The sequence below is a fragment of the Sciurus vulgaris genome (assembly GCF_902686455.1).
Source record: "Sciurus vulgaris genome assembly, chromosome: X".
NCBI classification, from domain to species: Eukaryota; Metazoa; Chordata; class Mammalia; order Rodentia; family Sciuridae; genus Sciurus; species Sciurus vulgaris.
This window is the reverse complement of record NC_136471.1, coordinates 496,143-513,649: the sequence shown is the minus strand read 5'-3', so window position 1 is coordinate 513,649 and position 17,507 is coordinate 496,143. Positions and strand designations below refer to the sequence as shown.

General features: G+C 50.3%; 2 protein-coding genes and 1 long non-coding RNA gene across 3 annotated transcripts; 1 reads left to right on the top strand and 2 right to left on the bottom strand.

Moving 5' to 3' along the window:
* Positions 1-353: 353 nt before the first annotated feature.
* LOC306651754 (40-kDa huntingtin-associated protein-like) lies at positions 354-1,986 on the bottom strand. Its single transcript, XM_079124542.1, has one exon. It carries the CDS (start codon positions 1,891-1,893, stop codon positions 718-720), a length of 1,176 nt encoding a protein of 391 aa, XP_078980668.1. The 5' UTR covers positions 1,894-1,986; the 3' UTR covers positions 354-717.
* A 1,418-nt stretch (positions 1,987-3,404) lies between these two features.
* On the bottom strand, positions 3,405-4,503 carry LOC306651763 (histone H2A-Bbd type 2/3-like). The gene has a single exon (XM_079124563.1). It carries the CDS (start codon positions 3,960-3,962, stop codon positions 3,606-3,608), a length of 357 nt encoding a protein of 118 aa, XP_078980689.1. The 5' UTR covers positions 3,963-4,503; the 3' UTR covers positions 3,405-3,605.
* A 160-nt stretch (positions 4,504-4,663) lies between these two features.
* LOC306651767 lies at positions 4,664-15,851 on the top strand. Its single transcript, XR_013761198.1, has 3 exons — positions 4,664-5,512; positions 7,353-7,494; positions 13,054-15,851. It is a non-coding gene; the product is annotated as an uncharacterized lncRNA (long non-coding RNA).
* The last annotated feature ends 1,656 nt before the right edge of the window (positions 15,852-17,507 follow it).

The window sequence follows — 17,507 nt, the reverse complement described above, 5'->3', positions numbered from 1 at the left end:
GGCAGGGTCACCAAGAACTCAGATGCTACACAAAATCAAGTTTTAGGTCACCCCATCAGAAAGAATCCTGACTACCTGATGGTGTCAAGAATAATAAATTTGAAATGAGTGATGAAAGATGACAGCTTTGATTACCAACATTGGTCTCATGCCCAGATACACAGGGAGAGATTATCACAACTATTTTCTTTTCCAACTCTTTACCTGATACCTTATGTAAGAAACACTAGGACTAATATTTTAGGTTTAGAGCAGGAGTATAACCAAATTACTGTATTGCCATAGTACTGGAGACAAATATTTCATTTCTTTCCTAAATGATTATTGATGAAGTAAACCACTACTATGAAAAGGAAATCACCATGAGAAACAGACATCTGTCCTACCAAGTTTATTAAAGCATTATTTACAATAGCCAAGAAACCGAATCAACTTACATATGCATCACTTGATGAGTGGATAAACAAATTGGGGTACAAATACACAATGTAATACTATCCATCCTTCAAAACAATGAAATCCTGTCATTTGTGGCAATATGGGTAAGGGACATTATGTTAAGTGAAATAATCTAGGCAAAGAAGCACAAATACATCGGTGGCAATATGAATGACAGGAAATGCAGAACCTGGATCAAAGACTTATTTCTCCCTATGTGCAAAGGTGGATGAATGAGGTTGTGTACCAGGCAAAAAGGTCTTTGGTTAATGTGATTTATCAGATCCCCTGTCCTGAGGGGAAGATGGTTTCTTGCAGAACGAGGTGAAGGAGGTGGTTCTGCTCAGCAGTCAACAGAGGCCACATCTCCACCTGCAGTGACTTGACAGCTTCTATGTCCTTTTCATGGGTAGCCATGACCAAGGACTGCAGCAGCAGAAAGAGTTCCTCGGGAAGCTGGCCGCTGCTCTCCTGCCCGTGGCTGTCAAAAGCCTCCCAGGAGTACTTCTCCAGAGTCTGGGCGTGCTCGGGCAGCAGCTTGGCGGGAGGTGGCTGTAGGAGCAGCAGCAGCAGCACACGGGACACCTCGCAGCGCACCAGCACCTCGGAGAAGGCGCCCAGGGCGACGGGAGAGGGCGCGCCAGAGCCCGGGTTGGCGGGCAGCGGCGAGGCGGACGTCGCTGGGGTCGCGCCGGCTCCGGGCTGGGGCTGCGACTGTGCCGGGGCCAGCGGGGTCTGCTGCGGCGGGGGCGGGAGCGGCGGCTGCACCGGGTGGCTGCCGTGCTCCCGCGCCAGGCGCTGCATGCGCGTGAACAGCGCCAGGGCGCCACTGTAGTCGCGCGCCAGAAGCTGGCAGGAGGCGGCGTCGCCCAGCGCCTGCAGCGCGGCCAGGGGCAGCAGGGGCAGCTGCAGCTGGGCGGCGCGCTGAAAGTGGCCGGCTGCGGCGGCCGGCTGGCCCAGGTCCCGCAGGGCGGCGGCCAGCTCCAGGCACAGGGCGGCGGCGGCGGCCGGCTGGCCCAGCTCCAGGTGCAGGCGCACGGCGGCGCCCAGGGCGCTGGCGGCCGCCTGCAGAGGCTCGCCGTAGGCGGCGGGGCACACCAGGCGCTGACGCGCGTCGCACTCCTGCCGCAGAAAGAGGCGCGCGGCCTCCGTGAGGGCCAGCGCCTCCCCAGGCCCGTGGAAGAGCGCCTGCTGGCACCGCGCCACGGCCAGCTGGCACCAGGCTGCGTACGGCAGACACTCCTGGGCGCGCAGCTCGCGGCCCAACTGGCCGAACTGCTCGCCGGCCTCGGCCACGTTCGGCTTCCGCAGGAAACGCTTCTTCAGCTTGTTCGACACCAGCCGGTACCGCGCCAGGAAGTCCCCGGCCTCGGGGCCCGAGAGCACGCCGCCGCCGCCGCCGCCGCCGCCGCCGCCGCCGCCACCGCCACCGAGGCCGGACGCGGAGGCAGCCATGTTGCCGGCCCCGGGAACTTCCGGCCGCGCCTACGTGGGCAAAGGTCCCGGCCGCGACGTGCCCTGCGTCAGGCTGCAGCGGCCTAGGGCGACCCGAAGCGCGCGCCGGGCTCCGGCGCCCCCGCAGTCCCCCGTCGCCCTGGTGATGTGCCAAGGTGAGAGGCAGGGCCTGGCTGGGAGGCGCGGATGCCAGGCAGGGAGGCGGGCGGGTCCGGGGCTGGCCTAGCAACCTACGCGAACCGAGAGGCGCGGAGGCAGCTGCCTTTGCGCAGCGCGGTCAGGAGGCGGGGCTTGGCCCGGAGCCGGGTTCCTGGGCCACTCCAGGGTCCTGGGCAGGCGTGGCCTGGCCGGCCGGGGAGCTGCTTATGCAAATCGAGGGCGGAGGGGCGGGGCCTGGCCTCCCGTCGGCGCCCTGGGCGAATCCCGGGTCCTGGCCGGCTGCGTATGCAAATCGGGGCTGCGGGGCGGGGCCCGGCCGGCGGCCCGCGACCTACGCACACCAACGAGGGATCACGGGGGCCGGGGAGGTGGGGCGGACGAGGGCCCTGCGCGGAGGCGGGGCCCCTGCGCAGGCGCCGGCTGTTGCTAGGTTGCAGCTCGTGGAGCTCGGTTGCTAAGGGCGCCTAGCAGCAGCTCCATCTGAACGTGACCAAAGCTAGATCCCTGACCCTGCTTGACCCTAGTTCCCTGCTCGGGTTCTTCCGCATGTTCCCCCTCACGCCTCCATCTTGGCGTCGAAGCCCCTTGGCCGGTGGGCGCCCAGGCCCGCCGCCACTCTGGCCGCCCGTCCATCCCCACCCCGACTGGCCGCCTTTAGACGTGGGTCCCAGAGTCGTGGCCACCCCGTTCCGCGGACTTGGGCGGGCGGCAGGCAGATGGATAGATAGATAGATGCAGGCCCTGAGTCGCTCAGGGCCACGGGGGAGGCGTCTTCTGTACCCCGAGGCCCACGCTGGCCAGCCCTCGCCGCCCTGCACTGGCCCCGCCCCAGGGGAGCCGCTGCCTCCGCCGCCGCCTCCCCCTGCTCCCGTTGCTCCCCCTGCTCCCCCTTCCTCCTCCTGCTCCCCCTGGTCCCCCTCCTCCCCCTGATCCTCCTCCTCCCCCTTCTTCCCCCTGGTCCCCCTGGTCCCCCTCCTCCCCCTTCTTCCCCCTGCTCCCCCTTCTCACCCTGATTCCCCTGATTCTCCTGATCCTCCTCCTCCCCCTTCTTCCCCCTGCTCCCCCGGTCCCCCTTCTCCCCCTGATCCTCCTCCTCCCCCTTCCTCCCCCTGCTCCCCCTGCTCCCCCTGCTCCCTCCCCACCCCCTGCTCCCCCTCCTCCCCCTGATCCTCCTCCTCCCCCTTCCTCGCCCTCATCCTCCTCCTCCCCCTGCTCCCCTCTCCTCCCCCTCCTCCTCCTCCTCCCCCTTCCTCCGCCTGCTCCCACCTTCCGAGGTCCCCACCCCAGGCCCCAAGCCCGCCCCCCAGCCCTCCCAGCTCCCGGCCTGGCCGTCCCCCAAGCCCAGAGGCCTGGAGGCCCACCCCCGCCCCCCGACAGAAAGTGACTGAAGCAGGTGGTGGGTTTCTTGAAACGCTTTAATGCAAGGACCGGCTGAAGGCACAAGCCAGGCCGGGCGAGGCCTGCTGAGAGCAAGCGGCCCTGGGGCCAGCGAGGAGAGGAGGCCAGCGAGGGGGCACGGGGGGACGGGTGGGCCGGTGCTAGGCCAGCAGCGCCTAGCGCCGGGCCGGGGCGACCTGGGAGATGGTCGTAGTACCGAAGAGTCCACTGAGCAGCGCGTTGTTGTGGACGGCCATGTCCAGGAGCTCCGGGGTGATGCGCCTCCTGGCGCTGTGCTGGGCCTCGTTGCTGGCCAGCTCCAGCACCGTGGCCGTCAGGCACTGGAGGGCGGCGGCCAGGAACACGGAGGCAGACCGACTCAGGCGCTGGGCATAGCGGCCCTCCCGCAGACGGCGCTCCACCAGGCTCACGGAGAAGGTCAGCTCGGCTCGGGCGGTGTGGGAGCAGGCGCGCCTCCGGGGCCGCGATGACCCGGACCCTCGTCCTCTTCGACGGCTCCGCTGCCTCGGCATGATGGGCGCTGGCTCGGCCGGCTCGGCGGGCCTGGGCTCCCTCCGCTCAGCTCTGCTCAGCTCTGCTCTGCTCCGCTCGGCTCGGCTCGGCTCGGCTCGGCTGGACCGGGCGCCCTCTGCTCGGCTGGGCTGGGCTGGGCTGGGCTGGACTGTGCTGCCGGTCTGGACGCCAACGGTGGCTGCCTGCGGCGGGTAGTCGTTGGGTCCAGGGCTCCGGGGCCCTGTATCCTAGCGACCCCCTGCCGTCCGCTCATTGGTCGGCAGCGACGCACCACGCGCTCTGGTGATGTCAGCGCTCCGCGGCTGGCCCGCCACGTGCCGGCCCAGGCCGAGGCCTGGGCCCGGGCCTGCGCGTGACGTAGACTTAGACGGGGCGGCCAGCCGGCCTCCTGGCCTCCTCACTGGCCCGGGCCCTCCCGTCTTGGCACAGGGACTCTCGCTTTCTGCTGGTGGGGAGCAGCCTAGGGAGAAAGAGGACTGCGGGAGGGCAGGGGCGACTCAGAGGCGTCGAGTACTTAGGGTCACAGTGCTGTGCCACCGCCAGGACCATCTGCTTCCGAGACACGTCCACCGCCCGCCCCCTGCCCCCCCCCCAACACCCAGAACCCCTTAAGCACTCACTCTCCACCCCGCTACACACACTCACACGCTCGCTCGCTTGCTCGCTCACTCCTGGGGGCCCCGGCAGCCACCAATCTGCGTTCTTGCCACGGAGCGTTGCCTGTGCTGGACGGTACCTATACGTGCAAGCAGAGTTAAACGTGCGGCCTTTGGTGTGGCTGAGCGTTAGGGTTCATCCACGTTGCAGCGCGAATCAGCACGTGGCACCTTTTCACACCTGAATAATACTCCGTTCTACGCATACCCCACATTCTGTGTCGCCACTCATCAGTTGATGGACAGCTGGGTGTCCCTCGGTGAGCATTCCCGTCTGGGTTTTTGTTTGAACACCTGTTGGGAACTCTTTGGTGTCTCTATCTAGGAGTCCAGCTCCTGGGCCGGATGGTAGTTCAGTGCTTAACTCATTGACTAACTGCCAGACTGATTTCCACAGCAGCTGTGCCCCTTTGCATTCCCAACAGCACTGCCTCAGGGTCCTCATTTCTGAACGTCCTCAACTTAGCTTGCTGTTTTCTGTTTGCTTGGTTTTCTTTATAATGGCCATCCTAGTGGGTGTGCAGTGCTACTTCATGGTCCTTGTGATTTGCATTTCCCAAATGGCTAATGATGTTGCACGTATTTCCCTGAGCTTCTTGGCCCTTTGTGCACCTGCTTTGTGGAAATGTGCATTCGAGCTCTTTGCCCGTCTTGGGAAATGGGGTCGAATGCCATTTTGCTATTGAGTTCTTTGTATATTATGGAAAACTGAGCCTTATCAGATGTATGTGTTATGTGATTTGTAAATACTTCCCCCATTCTGCAGGTTGTCCTTTCACTCTCCACCTAAGAATCCTTTGGTGTCTGAAAGATTTTCATTTGGATGAAGTCCCATCTGTCAAAAGAAACTGCTTTTGTGGCTCTGCTTTTGTGGTCATATTGCCTAGTCCAAGGTTCACAGAGATTTACATCTATGTTTTTTCTTCTAAGAGTTTAAAAAAGTCTAAAAGTCTAAATGTCCTTACATTTAAATCTGTGATCCATCCATTTTGAGTTATTTTTTTATATGGAATGACACAGGGGTCCATGCTCATTTTTTGCAGTCGTCCCACAACCATTTGTGGAAGGGATTATTCTTTTCCACACCACATGTGCCTGTCATCCTTACTGAAAGTCAGCTGTACCTGGATATGCGGGTTTGTTTCTGACTCTTAAGTTCTATGACATGAACGCGGATGTCTGTTATGATGCTAATACCACACTTTTTGTGTCAGTGTGACTTTGTGGTAAGTTTTGAAGTTGAGAAGTGTGTCCTCCGAATTTGTTGTTCTGTTTTGAGCTTGTTTGGGGCATCTGGGTCCTCTGTATCTATCTCCACATGAATTTCAGGATCAGCTTGTCCATTTTTACAAAGAAGGCAGGTTGGATTCTAACAGGCATCACATTGAATCTGCATATTACCTTGGAGATTATGGACACCTTACCAATACTAAGTGCCCCATTCCATCAACATGGAATGCTTTACATTTATTTAGGTCTCCTTAATATCTCTCAGCAATGTCGTGTAGTTTTCAGAGTATACGTCTTACACATCTTTGTTACATTTATTCCTCAGTACTCTTTTTGATGCTATCATTAAAGGGAATTATTTTCTTAACCTCCTTTTCAGTTTGTTAGCTGCCAGTGTATAGAAATGCAACTGATTGTTTTATATTGATCTTAGATCCCGTAACTTTGCTGAGCCCATTTACTGGATATTCAAATAGGTTTTGGTTTAGCCCCCCCCCCACACACACACAGTTTTTGGTGGATGCTTTAGTGTTTTCTACATATAAGAATGTGTCATCTATGAATAGAGAGAGTTTTATTTGTTCCTTTGCAATCCTTTTGTTTCTTACTCTTGACTAATTGCCTGACTAGAACTTTGAATACAGTGTCAAATAGAAGTGGCAGGCCTTGTCTTGTTCCTCATCGTAGGGAGAAATCAAGCAGTCCTTCACCATTAAGGACAATATTATCATCTCTGGGTTTTCCATAGATGCATGGCACCAGGTTGAGGAAGTTCCCTTCTATTTCTACTTTGTTGACTTTATTTTCATGAAAGTGCATTGGATTTTTTGTCAGGTGATCCTTTTTCTATGTGATTAAAATAATGGTTGAACCTTCCCCTACCCGCCCTGGCCTGGCCCGCCCCCCCCCTCAGTTCTGTTAATGTGCCATTCTACATAAATTGATTTTTATATGTTGAACCAACCTTACATTTGTGGATTAGGTGGTACTTGGTCATGATGTATAATAGTCAATGAACATTTTGTTGAAAGAATAGGAGTGAATCAGGTAAGCCACTTGGAGACAGTGTGTGTGAAGGAATTTGTAGCATGATGAGAAGCCAAGGCGTTTGGTGGGGGTGGATGGGGGGTAGCTAGGAGCCAGGTCGTGGAGGTTCTGTTTTGCCATGCTTAGGTCTTGGAATATCCTATAGGTTATAGTGAACCAACAATCCAATCTTGGTGTTGACATGAGCTGATTTGCTTCTAGAAAGAGCATTCTGGTAGCTGTGTGCAGGACAGAACAAAGAGGATTGAGATTGAAGTTGGCTGTAGTATCCCAGTCAGGAAATAATACATATCTCAACTAAGCTGATGGCATTGGTAGATGAGACGGGGGACAGATTCAGTTTTTTTAAGAAAAGTTTAAGCAGTAAAATGCACATAATAGGTACTTTACTACATACATCTCATAATGGTGAGCCTAGCTGGAGACATGATGATTCATTTTTCATTCCTTCAACAGATGTGCACTGAGTGCCTGCTGTATGCCTGGGACTGCATTAGGAATTGAGGAAATTCCAGTGAGCAAATACGGGCCACGTTCCTTCTTGCAGACTGGCTGAGGATATAGACAAGGAACCTGACAATTCCAGCACTATACTGTGGTAAGCGCTACGCGAGGGTTAAGTTCAAGGTGCTGTAGGAACACATGGGAGGAGTACCTCATACAGACTTATGGGGCTGGGAAATGTTCCTGGAGAAATTGAAGAATGAGTGGAAATTAGTCAAGTGGAAAAGTAGGGCATGGGTTGGCAGGGTGAAGGCGGGTGGTGGTGGAGGAGGAGGGGGAAGGAGGGAGGGAGGGAGGGAGGGAGGGAGGAGGTGGTGGCAGCTCTGGAAGGACTCCCTGAGGGTAGAGTGTGGTGACTGTGGACTTTGGAGCCATTACTGGAGATATGGGATGAAGGAGAAGTGGCAGGTATTGGTAGGAAGGTGAGTACAGTTTGGAGTATGTGAAATTTGAGACACCTGTTGGGATAACCAGGTGGAGATGAAGGAGTGACATCAGGACTGGATTTGGGAGTCATCAGGGTAGTTCTTGAGGCCATGGATGCAGTTGAGACCATGCAAGGAGAGAGAGAGAGAACACATAAGGGAATGAAGGACAACTTCTTTTAAGGGACAGGCAAAAGAAGAAAATATGTGGAAGGAGACTGGAGGAGTGTCTTCACAGGAAAAGAGGAGAGAGTGAGATCAAGGGTGAGAATGAGAGGCAGAGCTGGGAGAGAATCGAACCAGAAGGAGAAGGGAGCAAATGTTCAGAAGGAAACCAGAAGGAGAACTGAGCAAGAAGCGACAAACTCAGGAACATTTGCTGAGTTCGTGAATGACAGACATTAAATCATAGTCACCGTGAGTCACTGTGTAAGGGCTGCTGGGGGCCTTGGGCAAGAGCAATTTTGGTGGAGGGACTGGAGGTCAAAGATGATCTGGGTTTGTGCTAGGAGCTCAAGGGAAATTCTTGGACATATTCCTCTCAATATTGACCAGCATGATACATGTCCATGGTAGAGGAGATTGGAGAGCACAGCATGCCCAGCCAAGGCTTTCCACTCAAATATATCCAAGACCAAAAATACCATCTTTTTTCCAAGTTCTCTCCTCTTCTAATATTCCCTGTGTAAGCATGTTGTGCCCAGCAGTTCACATCAGTAATCCGGGAGTCACTTTGACACCTTCCTCTCCCTCAACCCCTCTCTCACAGTTAATCAGGCACCAAGTCCATTTGACTGAACCTGCAAAATGCCTCTCAGATCTACCCATTTCTTGGCATTGCTGTTGGGAAGGGCAGCAGGATCAGTGTTCCCACTCTTGGGAATGAGAGATCTCACCTCTTGGGCACCTTCCCCTGACCTTGAGCACGTATCTTCTCTGGAGGAAATTCTTTTTCTCTTCATATTTCCGTGGGGTGCCACCTAAAGCTTTGGAGTCCCTTTAGACTCCAGGTTTTCGAGTCCAACACAGAAAAAACTTCAGGCCATTTGTTTCCCTCCAGGATGAAATTACAATCTTGAGGGAGGTGGGGAGGATAGGCAAACGCATTATTGCAAACTCTCTCCAGTGATTCTGAGGTGCCGCTGTGGTTAAGAGCCCCTGCCTAACACACACCCTGAGATATTTGAGTGCAAGGGCCATGCCTCTCAACTTTATGTGCATTAAATGCAGCCAATACCTGATATACAGTCAGTGCTCAGTAAATGGTTAAGTGAATGAGTGGACACAAGAGCTGAAGAATGATAGGGTCCAAAGAAATGGGTGGAGGAGATCTTAGGAGAAGGACAGTTCCTTCATTTTTTTTTTTTTTTTTCAGTTGCCTTAGTGTCGAAATGGACTGAGGTCTCCCAGCTATTCGTGGGATGTCACTTTTGGCACCGATGGACCACGAGTTATCCAGCTTTTCTAGGTGTTTTGTAGCAAGGAGGGATTTCAGATTATGTAGTCTGCAATATTTCCAGAAATCGAAATCATTCCTTTTTCCTCTTATGACTCACACAACACCTGGGAATTCCCGCAAAACTCCCAGAAGAAGCGTATGGTGAGGGAAACCACTTCCCCTACATAAGCTTTGTATGGAACTGCCAGTGAAGCAGTAGATAGGGCCAGACGACCCCACTCTCCTCTCATGGTGTCCTCTGAGATCTCTGCTCATTGGTTTTCATCTGTGTTCTTCTGCCAGTTTTGTTGGGACTCACCTTCCGTTTTCTCTCCACATAGGCTTGTTGAAAATGTGGGCACCAATGTCTCCCAACCTGCCCTGCTCCAAACTCTGATGCACACGTACCTGTGTACAGGTGAGCGCACGCATGCACGTACACACACACACACGCTCCTGGATTCTTGAGGAACTTTCAATAGGAACTTAAAATGTGAAGAGTTTCATTACTTTTTAAAAATCTATCCAAAATATAACATTTTGGACGTATGGCGGTGCCCCAATTTCCTACCCATCTCTGGAATTGAGTGAGCAGTCTAGGACGGCAGGGACACACAAAAGAATGTGATCTTCTGCCACCTGCATTAGGCCTAAACATACTTACAAAGCAAAACAGGCAGCTGTGGTGAGGCAGTAAAAGCCCTGGGACCAGAGTTCAAAGGTCTAGGTTAAAGTTCTGCCTCTGCCACTTGTTCTCTGGAGTCTCAGTTTCCCCACCTGTGATACTGGAACAGTGGTATTACTTCATATTTATTTAAGCTCAGCTGCAAAACACTGGTTTAGGTACCCTTGTTCTGAGTTACCACAGACCCCTTGTGCTTACCTGGTATTGACGCTGACTGTTGGTATGTCTGCCTCCCATGACAGAAGGAGATCTGCTTGAAGGCAGAAATCATATCTGTGTCTTCCCCTCTGTGCCCTGCCTTCCGTGCACAGCAGAGGGGTCAGTGAATGTGGATTGCACAAATGAAGAACAACTGGAAACTAGCCCATTTTTGTCTGTTCTCTAAGCTGTTATGTTTCTAAAAGAATGACTACTGCTTTATGGTCATCATAGGTGGACTACCAGGATGGGGCAAATCTACTTTCATTCTCTGTAAATTTGATGTATGGACGTTCCAAATGATCAGGAGTTAAGTCACTCACCATGTTACCTAACAACCACATTTAGAAGCCTGTTAGATTCTCACAGGAGAATATTTCGGTAGACTCGTCCCCGCCCCACGGTTATTCAGTTGCCGATGTGTCCCCATCACATGCATTTCCTCAATGATAGCCCTTTACTCGCGTGTACCACTGCTTTAAAGATTTGTTAAAAGGCGTTTTCATGTTCACTGACTCATAGACTCCTCTTAACAACACCATGAAATAGGCAGGGAAGGTATTCTTACTACCAGCTGATAGACGAAGAAACAAAGGTTCAGACGTTACTTGTGTGGCCACATACCATACCAAGGGCAGTTTTGCGGCAGAGCTGGGCCTAGAATGTAAGCAGGTTTCTAATACCACAGTGCGGTGTTCTTTATACAGTCCGTTAGTTCAACCCCATTGCATTTTGTGATGTTGCCTCAATGACATTTTTGCATCTCATCCTATTCCTGCTTCCCAACTGCGCCACCCAGTACTTGCCATGGTATACTCTGTGCTCAACCAGGGCCTCTCCCTCTTTTCCAAACACATCCTCTTGCAATTTCCTGTCTCTGGACTTTTCCATGTGTTTCCACATCTTGGAGGGCACCTTACCCCCACATTACTGCACGTTGAAAGAATCCCGAGGCATGCTCTTAGTTTCAACTCAAAGGCCACCTGGCCTATGATGATACCTTTGCATATTGGCCCTGCTGGATGAGATCTCTGTGCCGTTGAACTCACAGAGCAGTCTGTCTTGTTCTGTAGGCGTTTCCATACCTGTTTGATTCCCTGTACTCTATAGTGTCCCTTGCTCTGTGTCCCCACAGCCCTTTGGACTCTGTTTTCATAGTATTTACCTCCCGATTTTGTGAGTCTGCTTTCGCCCTGTGAGTGTGAGCTCCATGAGGCCTGGACCTTTGATTCATCTCAGTATTTCCAGCACCCTGCACAGTGCTTGCTCCAGAAAAAAAAAAAAAAAAACGTCCTGCTAATGAGTGGATGGATGAATGAACGCTACCCAGCAAAATGCCATGGATGTACAAGTTGCTAAGTTATAACAGATTAAATTCTGTTTTCAACCGAATCTCACTTATGTTCATCCTATCCTAGTGGCGGATAAAGGTCCTTTGTCCTGCCTCAGGCTGTCACTTCTACTCCTGCTCTGGATTCCAGCCCATCCTGCCTCCCCAGGTGCCTCACTCCATCAGTGACCTCCTCTCTCCAGGGTGTGTACTCGTTCCCTCTTCTCTGACTCCCTTCCTTGCAGTAACTATCACGTGCAGGTCTCTGTTCCCATTCTAAAAATAAGTGCCCTCGACTGGATGGGTGTCTTCTTCCTCCTGTCCCTCACATTATCAACCATGCACCTCATTATAGAGTAACCTGACTGGGCCCTTTGGTGGGGAACCTTCAGTGTCACTATCCTTAGATAGATTTTTCTCTTGGGTTGGTCAGATGACCCACAGAAGATTCTTTTAGATGCCAGAATTTTAGGGGCAGCGTCAGGGAAGAAGACTGGAGGTTCACAGGATGCATGTATCCACTTACGCCCCCTGTTTTCAATATGGGAGCCCAACCCTTGAGTGGGTTTAGGAACTTCTAGTCCAGAGGCCCTTTCCCTTACACTCTCCAGGGAACAGCACTCCAGATTACTGTCAGGGAAGGGAAGGACCAGCCCCCCACTGGCACTGGCTGCTGGAGGGGATTTGGGAATGAATCTACTTCTTCAACCAGTTTGCAGTTGCACTCATTACTTTTGGTGCCTAGCCACCTTCACCTCCACTTCCAAAGTTACTTGTTGCAGTTCTTGAAGATCCTTGGGAGCAGGGGATGATACAGGTTGGCTTTTGGCTTTTCCTGGTAAGGTCTCAGGATTCCTGCTTTGTCATCTTCTTGGATCTGCTACGTCAACTACTAGTCATCCACCTGCTTTTCAGCATTCCAACTTTAGTCCTGCCTCCTTTCCTGTTCTCCCAGTCATTTCCTCCAAATCCTGTCCTTCTAATCCTTTCAGAAATCATTTTGTAGTAGTTTCAGCGGGGGTTTTGAGAGGCAGTGAAGCTGCATGTGGAAGTATGTCTCGCCTTAACTATACATCATCATGGACATGGGTGTCTCCCTGCCTGTCTCAGTCATCCTCCACACCTCTCTTAAAACAAGCCACTCTTCTTAAAACTCTCCAGACCCAATTTGTCGCATCGGGCTCTCTGACCATTCTTCTCTTTCATCTCTGAACCTGAAGATCACCCAAGCCCCCAGACAACTTCCTATCCATAAACCCTCAGGCCTTAAGGGTCAGCATACCTTGTCAGTAGACCTGCACTTCATGACCCCTAGCATTTCCCCATACCTTTCCAGTTCTGAGTCTTATAACTTTGCTGCTTCTAAGAAGGCTGTTGATTTCTGTCAAACACAGGCTAGCCCCAGTCCCTCCTCTTTTCCCCAATAATGATATTGGCAACAGTGATAAACAGCTAGTATGTACTGACTGTATATTATGTGCTGCTCACTGCAGTAGATGGTTTCTACACAAGATCTCAGTTCATTCTTCATCACACCTTTTAATTTTTCTGTGTCCCCCCCCCACCTTTTTTTTTAGGTAGATGGCATTGCATATGAAGAAGAGTGGCTCAAGGAAGGAAAGCAGAGTCCCAAAATTCGCCAGGCTAATAAGATGAAATTTAAGCCCAGGCCGTTCTAAGTCTGAGTTCTTCTTATGACACTAAGCCACCTCAGTCAAGGCATCAGAGAGGGAGCTAGAAAGCAGAAGGCAAATGGATACTAAATTCCTGAATTGGAGGGAGTGGCCACCATTAATGGGTAAACTGCGGGTAAAGATGGAGCTAGCAGAGAAGAACCTTCGCTAGCTTCACAAGTTTGCACAGCATCCGTGCTTGTGATCCTCTCTTGTGCACAGGATAAATGACCGTGATTACCTACCCACACAGAAAGTAAGTTAGAACACTACTATGAATCTGTAGATTATACACCAACATGGCTTAAGATGATTTATCACAATTGCAAAAGATGCCTGATTTTTTTTTCCCAGAAAGGAAGCTTGGATTCCACTAACCAGGCTAAGACCTTATAGTGCCTTATTGCCTGGCACAAAAACAGACAGTCGTAACGATACGCCCAAATCATCAAGAAAGTGTGCGACTGTATTTTGCAAACGCAGCTCAGGCAATCAGGGAAGAGTAAAATCCACATGGGAAAGATTTCCGTTGACTTCCCACCCAAGATGGTACGGTTCATGGTATGGAACACATGCCAGTGATGGACTGAATATCACAAAGTAAACTCAAAAAGGCATGGCCAAGACAAAAACAAACAAGCAAGCAAATGTGATCAGATACTTGTCTCCATATTGAAGTCTCAGGCTTGCTTGTCTGGAAGCAAACCATGGTAGCCAGAAGTTAAGCGCCTGCAAGGCATAGTGGTGCAAGAATACTCTGAGCAAGATGGAGGGCAAAAGCCACACTGACCGCATGAAGCCAAGGACTGGAACGTGGCTACCCACAAACTCACCAACCCCTGGCTATAAATCTGAACAACAACAACAACAAAGAACATCTACCAAACTCTGCCAGGGTCTTTGTCTCTGATGAGCTAAAGGTGTATGAGGATGAGGACACAGACACAGTGTTTCTAGAAAATGTTTTTGACTTGTGTTTTTGATATTTGCAAACTACTTGCAAACCAATCTAGATATGCTCGTGGTTCTTTCGAGATCTTGCTGGCAGAACATGAAAGTGGGAATGATGATTATTGTCTATGAATGGGTGATTAGAGTGTGTGTGGAAGGGGTGAGGGAGTTAGCAAAGTTAATTGAGCAATATGGCAGATTAGCTAAAACTCTGACACTTGTTTTAGCCTTGTGACCTTGGGTAAGCCACTTTAACCTCTCTTCGCCTCGTTCTTTTTGTTGTTGTTGTTGTTTTCATCTGTAAAATGGCGATAGGGTCGTTGTGGAGACTAACTGCGCTTAGAACAGCGTCCAGCACGTAGCACAATGTAAGAGTTAGCTGTTATTATTGGGCCACAATGTGTGCTGCAAAATAACCACAGAATTGTTAGAAAACCCTGTGAGGTAGGTGCTTTCCGTTCTGTACCTGCATGAGAGAACTTGAGCAATGAAAAGCCAGGCAAAATGACCACAGTCTCATATAACTATAGAGTGGCAAAACCTTTAGATGCTGCCTAGTCCAAGGCCCTCACTTCATGGAAGAGCAAACCAAAGTTCAAAATAGAAGGGCATGCCTCAAGTCATTTAGTGAGGCAGTGCCAGAACTGGGCTTAGAATTCAGCAACAGGACTCTTCAAGTGGTTCTCAAACCTTGGTGTGCATCAGAGTCCCCTGGAGGGCTTGCCCAAACAAACTGCCAGTCTGCACTCCCAGAGTTTCTGATTTTGTATGTGGCGGTGGGACCTGAGCATTTGAATTTCTAAGGAAATTCTCAAGTGTTGCTGATGCTGCTGGTCTGGGGACCTGGACATTGGGAACCACAACACACCATAGTTCATACATCTTTTTTCCTTTTCACTGTGGACTCCACAGCCTGTGATCTGTAAACACAAAGAAAGGGAAAACAGAGATGAAAACTAAAGAAAAAGAAAAGCTAGCAGCGAGAAGACAGGGTGACTGACCAATAGTCCTGGTTTGTGTGGGACTTTTCCAATTTTAAAATGGAAAGTCGTACAGTACAGGAGACCCCTCAGTCCCAGGCACACTGGGATGGTTGGCCATCATAGACAAAGGCAAACAAAATCTGGTGCCTGTCAACTGTCAAACAGAAAAGGACATACAGAGAATGAGGTAATTTCCGATGAGTTTGTCTGAAAAGGACTCCTTCATTTCTTCTTCTCAAAAAAAAAAAAAAAAAATCTGTATTATGAAACTACTCTTTGTAAGGCACCATGTCAGGTGCTGTGCTCCTGACACTACTGATCCCATCCCACCAGAGAAAAAGGTAAAAGTGAGTCAACAGTGAGCTTGGTAGGTATAGACCCAGGCTTGTATACTCAGAAACACCTGGAATAGATGTGGGGAAGGAACACCCCACATCGAAACTTTTCATTGATGTTTCAGTACATGATCAGCAGCCCAATAATTCCCTCCCTCCTTTCTTCCTCTGAAGGGAGCACATCATTGAGAAGGACTGATTAAACATTTAGGAAAAGAAAGGTGAAGTAATGAATGATTTCATTAATAATTCAGGAGAGACGAGGTAAGGGGAGTCGTTCAGTAAGGAGGGCTTACTGAATTGAATTGAATTTTTTGTCCTCTACAGAGCCATGAGTGTGTCCTTCGCATGTCATAAATCAGTGCCAACGTCAGTTACGGTGTAATCTTCAAGGCTAATTTATACAAAACTTCAATAAAGGCAAATATCCTGGCGAAGACTTAATGGCAACGTGTTTTAGGAGTGCGTAATAGCAAAGGGAAAAAATTTGCATGGTTAAATGTTGTTCCTTCTAGCCTGATCGCCCAAGAGTATACTCTGTAAGACCCAAAATTAACTCTCAGTCCTTTAACCTAACGGGGATACAGAGTTCAGGGAAGACTCCTAAAGATTCATACACAGTAAAAATAAAACGCAGAAAATACTTTGAGAACACATTTTGGATCACCGAATGGGTCAATAAAATAATGCATAGGCTACCGAGTGTTTCCTAGGAACTCCCTGAAAACATCAGATTAGGCTCTATTCTCTATAAGAACGCTGAGTTTTCTTTCCTTTATGACTCTTGTATTCCTTACTAATTTTTTTTTTTTTTCCCTGTAGGTTGCACCCTGGCCTGCATGTTCTTTCGTCATTCTGCAGTGGTCAGTGAGGTTATTGTACAGCTTCATTTTCAGTGAAAGCCAGGGGAACAGAAGCCTCGCACATTCCCCACCCGTCCCACTTTCACACATAAGTCATTCAAGAATAAAGGAAAGAACGCATTAAATTTGACCCCTAGTCACATCTTGGCAATTAACATAATATTTTAAGAGAAGGGAAAAATGTCAGAAATGGAGGAAAACGGGTTAAATCCTAAAGTGCCATCAAATGGCCAAAATACAGGTTTGGATGGTAATCTCTAGTTCTCTGGAAGCACACCATTTATCAGGATGAGTCCTTGAACAGTCTCCCAGAATAATTACTTGTGCACTGTCAGTGGTGTGTGTGTGGGGGTGGTGGGAATATTATGTGGAACCCCAGCAGTCTCTAAAACTCTCTGCAAATTTCCCTCACATAATTACCAAGGTAATTAATAATTACCACAAGAGCAGTTGTGACTTCTACTTTAAGTTCTTCAGAGATGAGCTGGATAGAGATGAGTCTTCTTAGAAATTATAACACTATAACTTGAATTTAGTTCCCAGGTTATCGCTGAGCTTGTGCTACCAAACAATTCCTACAGTGTCATACGGTTTGAGGACACTACAAGGAAAAATCTAGGGTTTCAGCAAAACCCTTCAATCCATAGGCCTCTGAAAAGGGCTATCCCAAGGAATCAATCATCTAGCCCTTTGATTCTCAGAGTATGGCCTAAAGCCTCTTGGAGGGCTTGGGTAATTCCAGCGACTCAGAAGGCTGAGGCAGGAGGATCGGTAGTTCAAGGCAAACCTCAGCAACTTAGAGAAAAATAAAAAGGGCTGGGGATATGGCTCAGCAGTTAAGCACCCCTGGGTTCAATCCCCAGTACATTCCCTCCCCCCCCCCCCCGAAACAAAGACTTGGAATTTCTGAGGCCCTTTTCATGGGTCTGTGGGACAAAACGATTTTTCCACATTTTTATTGGTACATTATAATTGTACATAATGGTGGGATTCATTACATACTCATACGTGGACACAACACAACTAAATAATTTGACTAATATCGTCGTTGCCTACTCTTTCCTTTTCCCTCCCCTCTTCCCTCCCCCTGGTCCTCCCTTTCCTCTACTCTACTGGTCTCCCTTCAACTTTCATGAGATCTCCCCACCTTTCCTTTTCCTTTTCTTCTCTCTAGCTTTGACATGTGAGAGAAAGCATACGAACCTTACGACTTTCTGAGTTTGGAG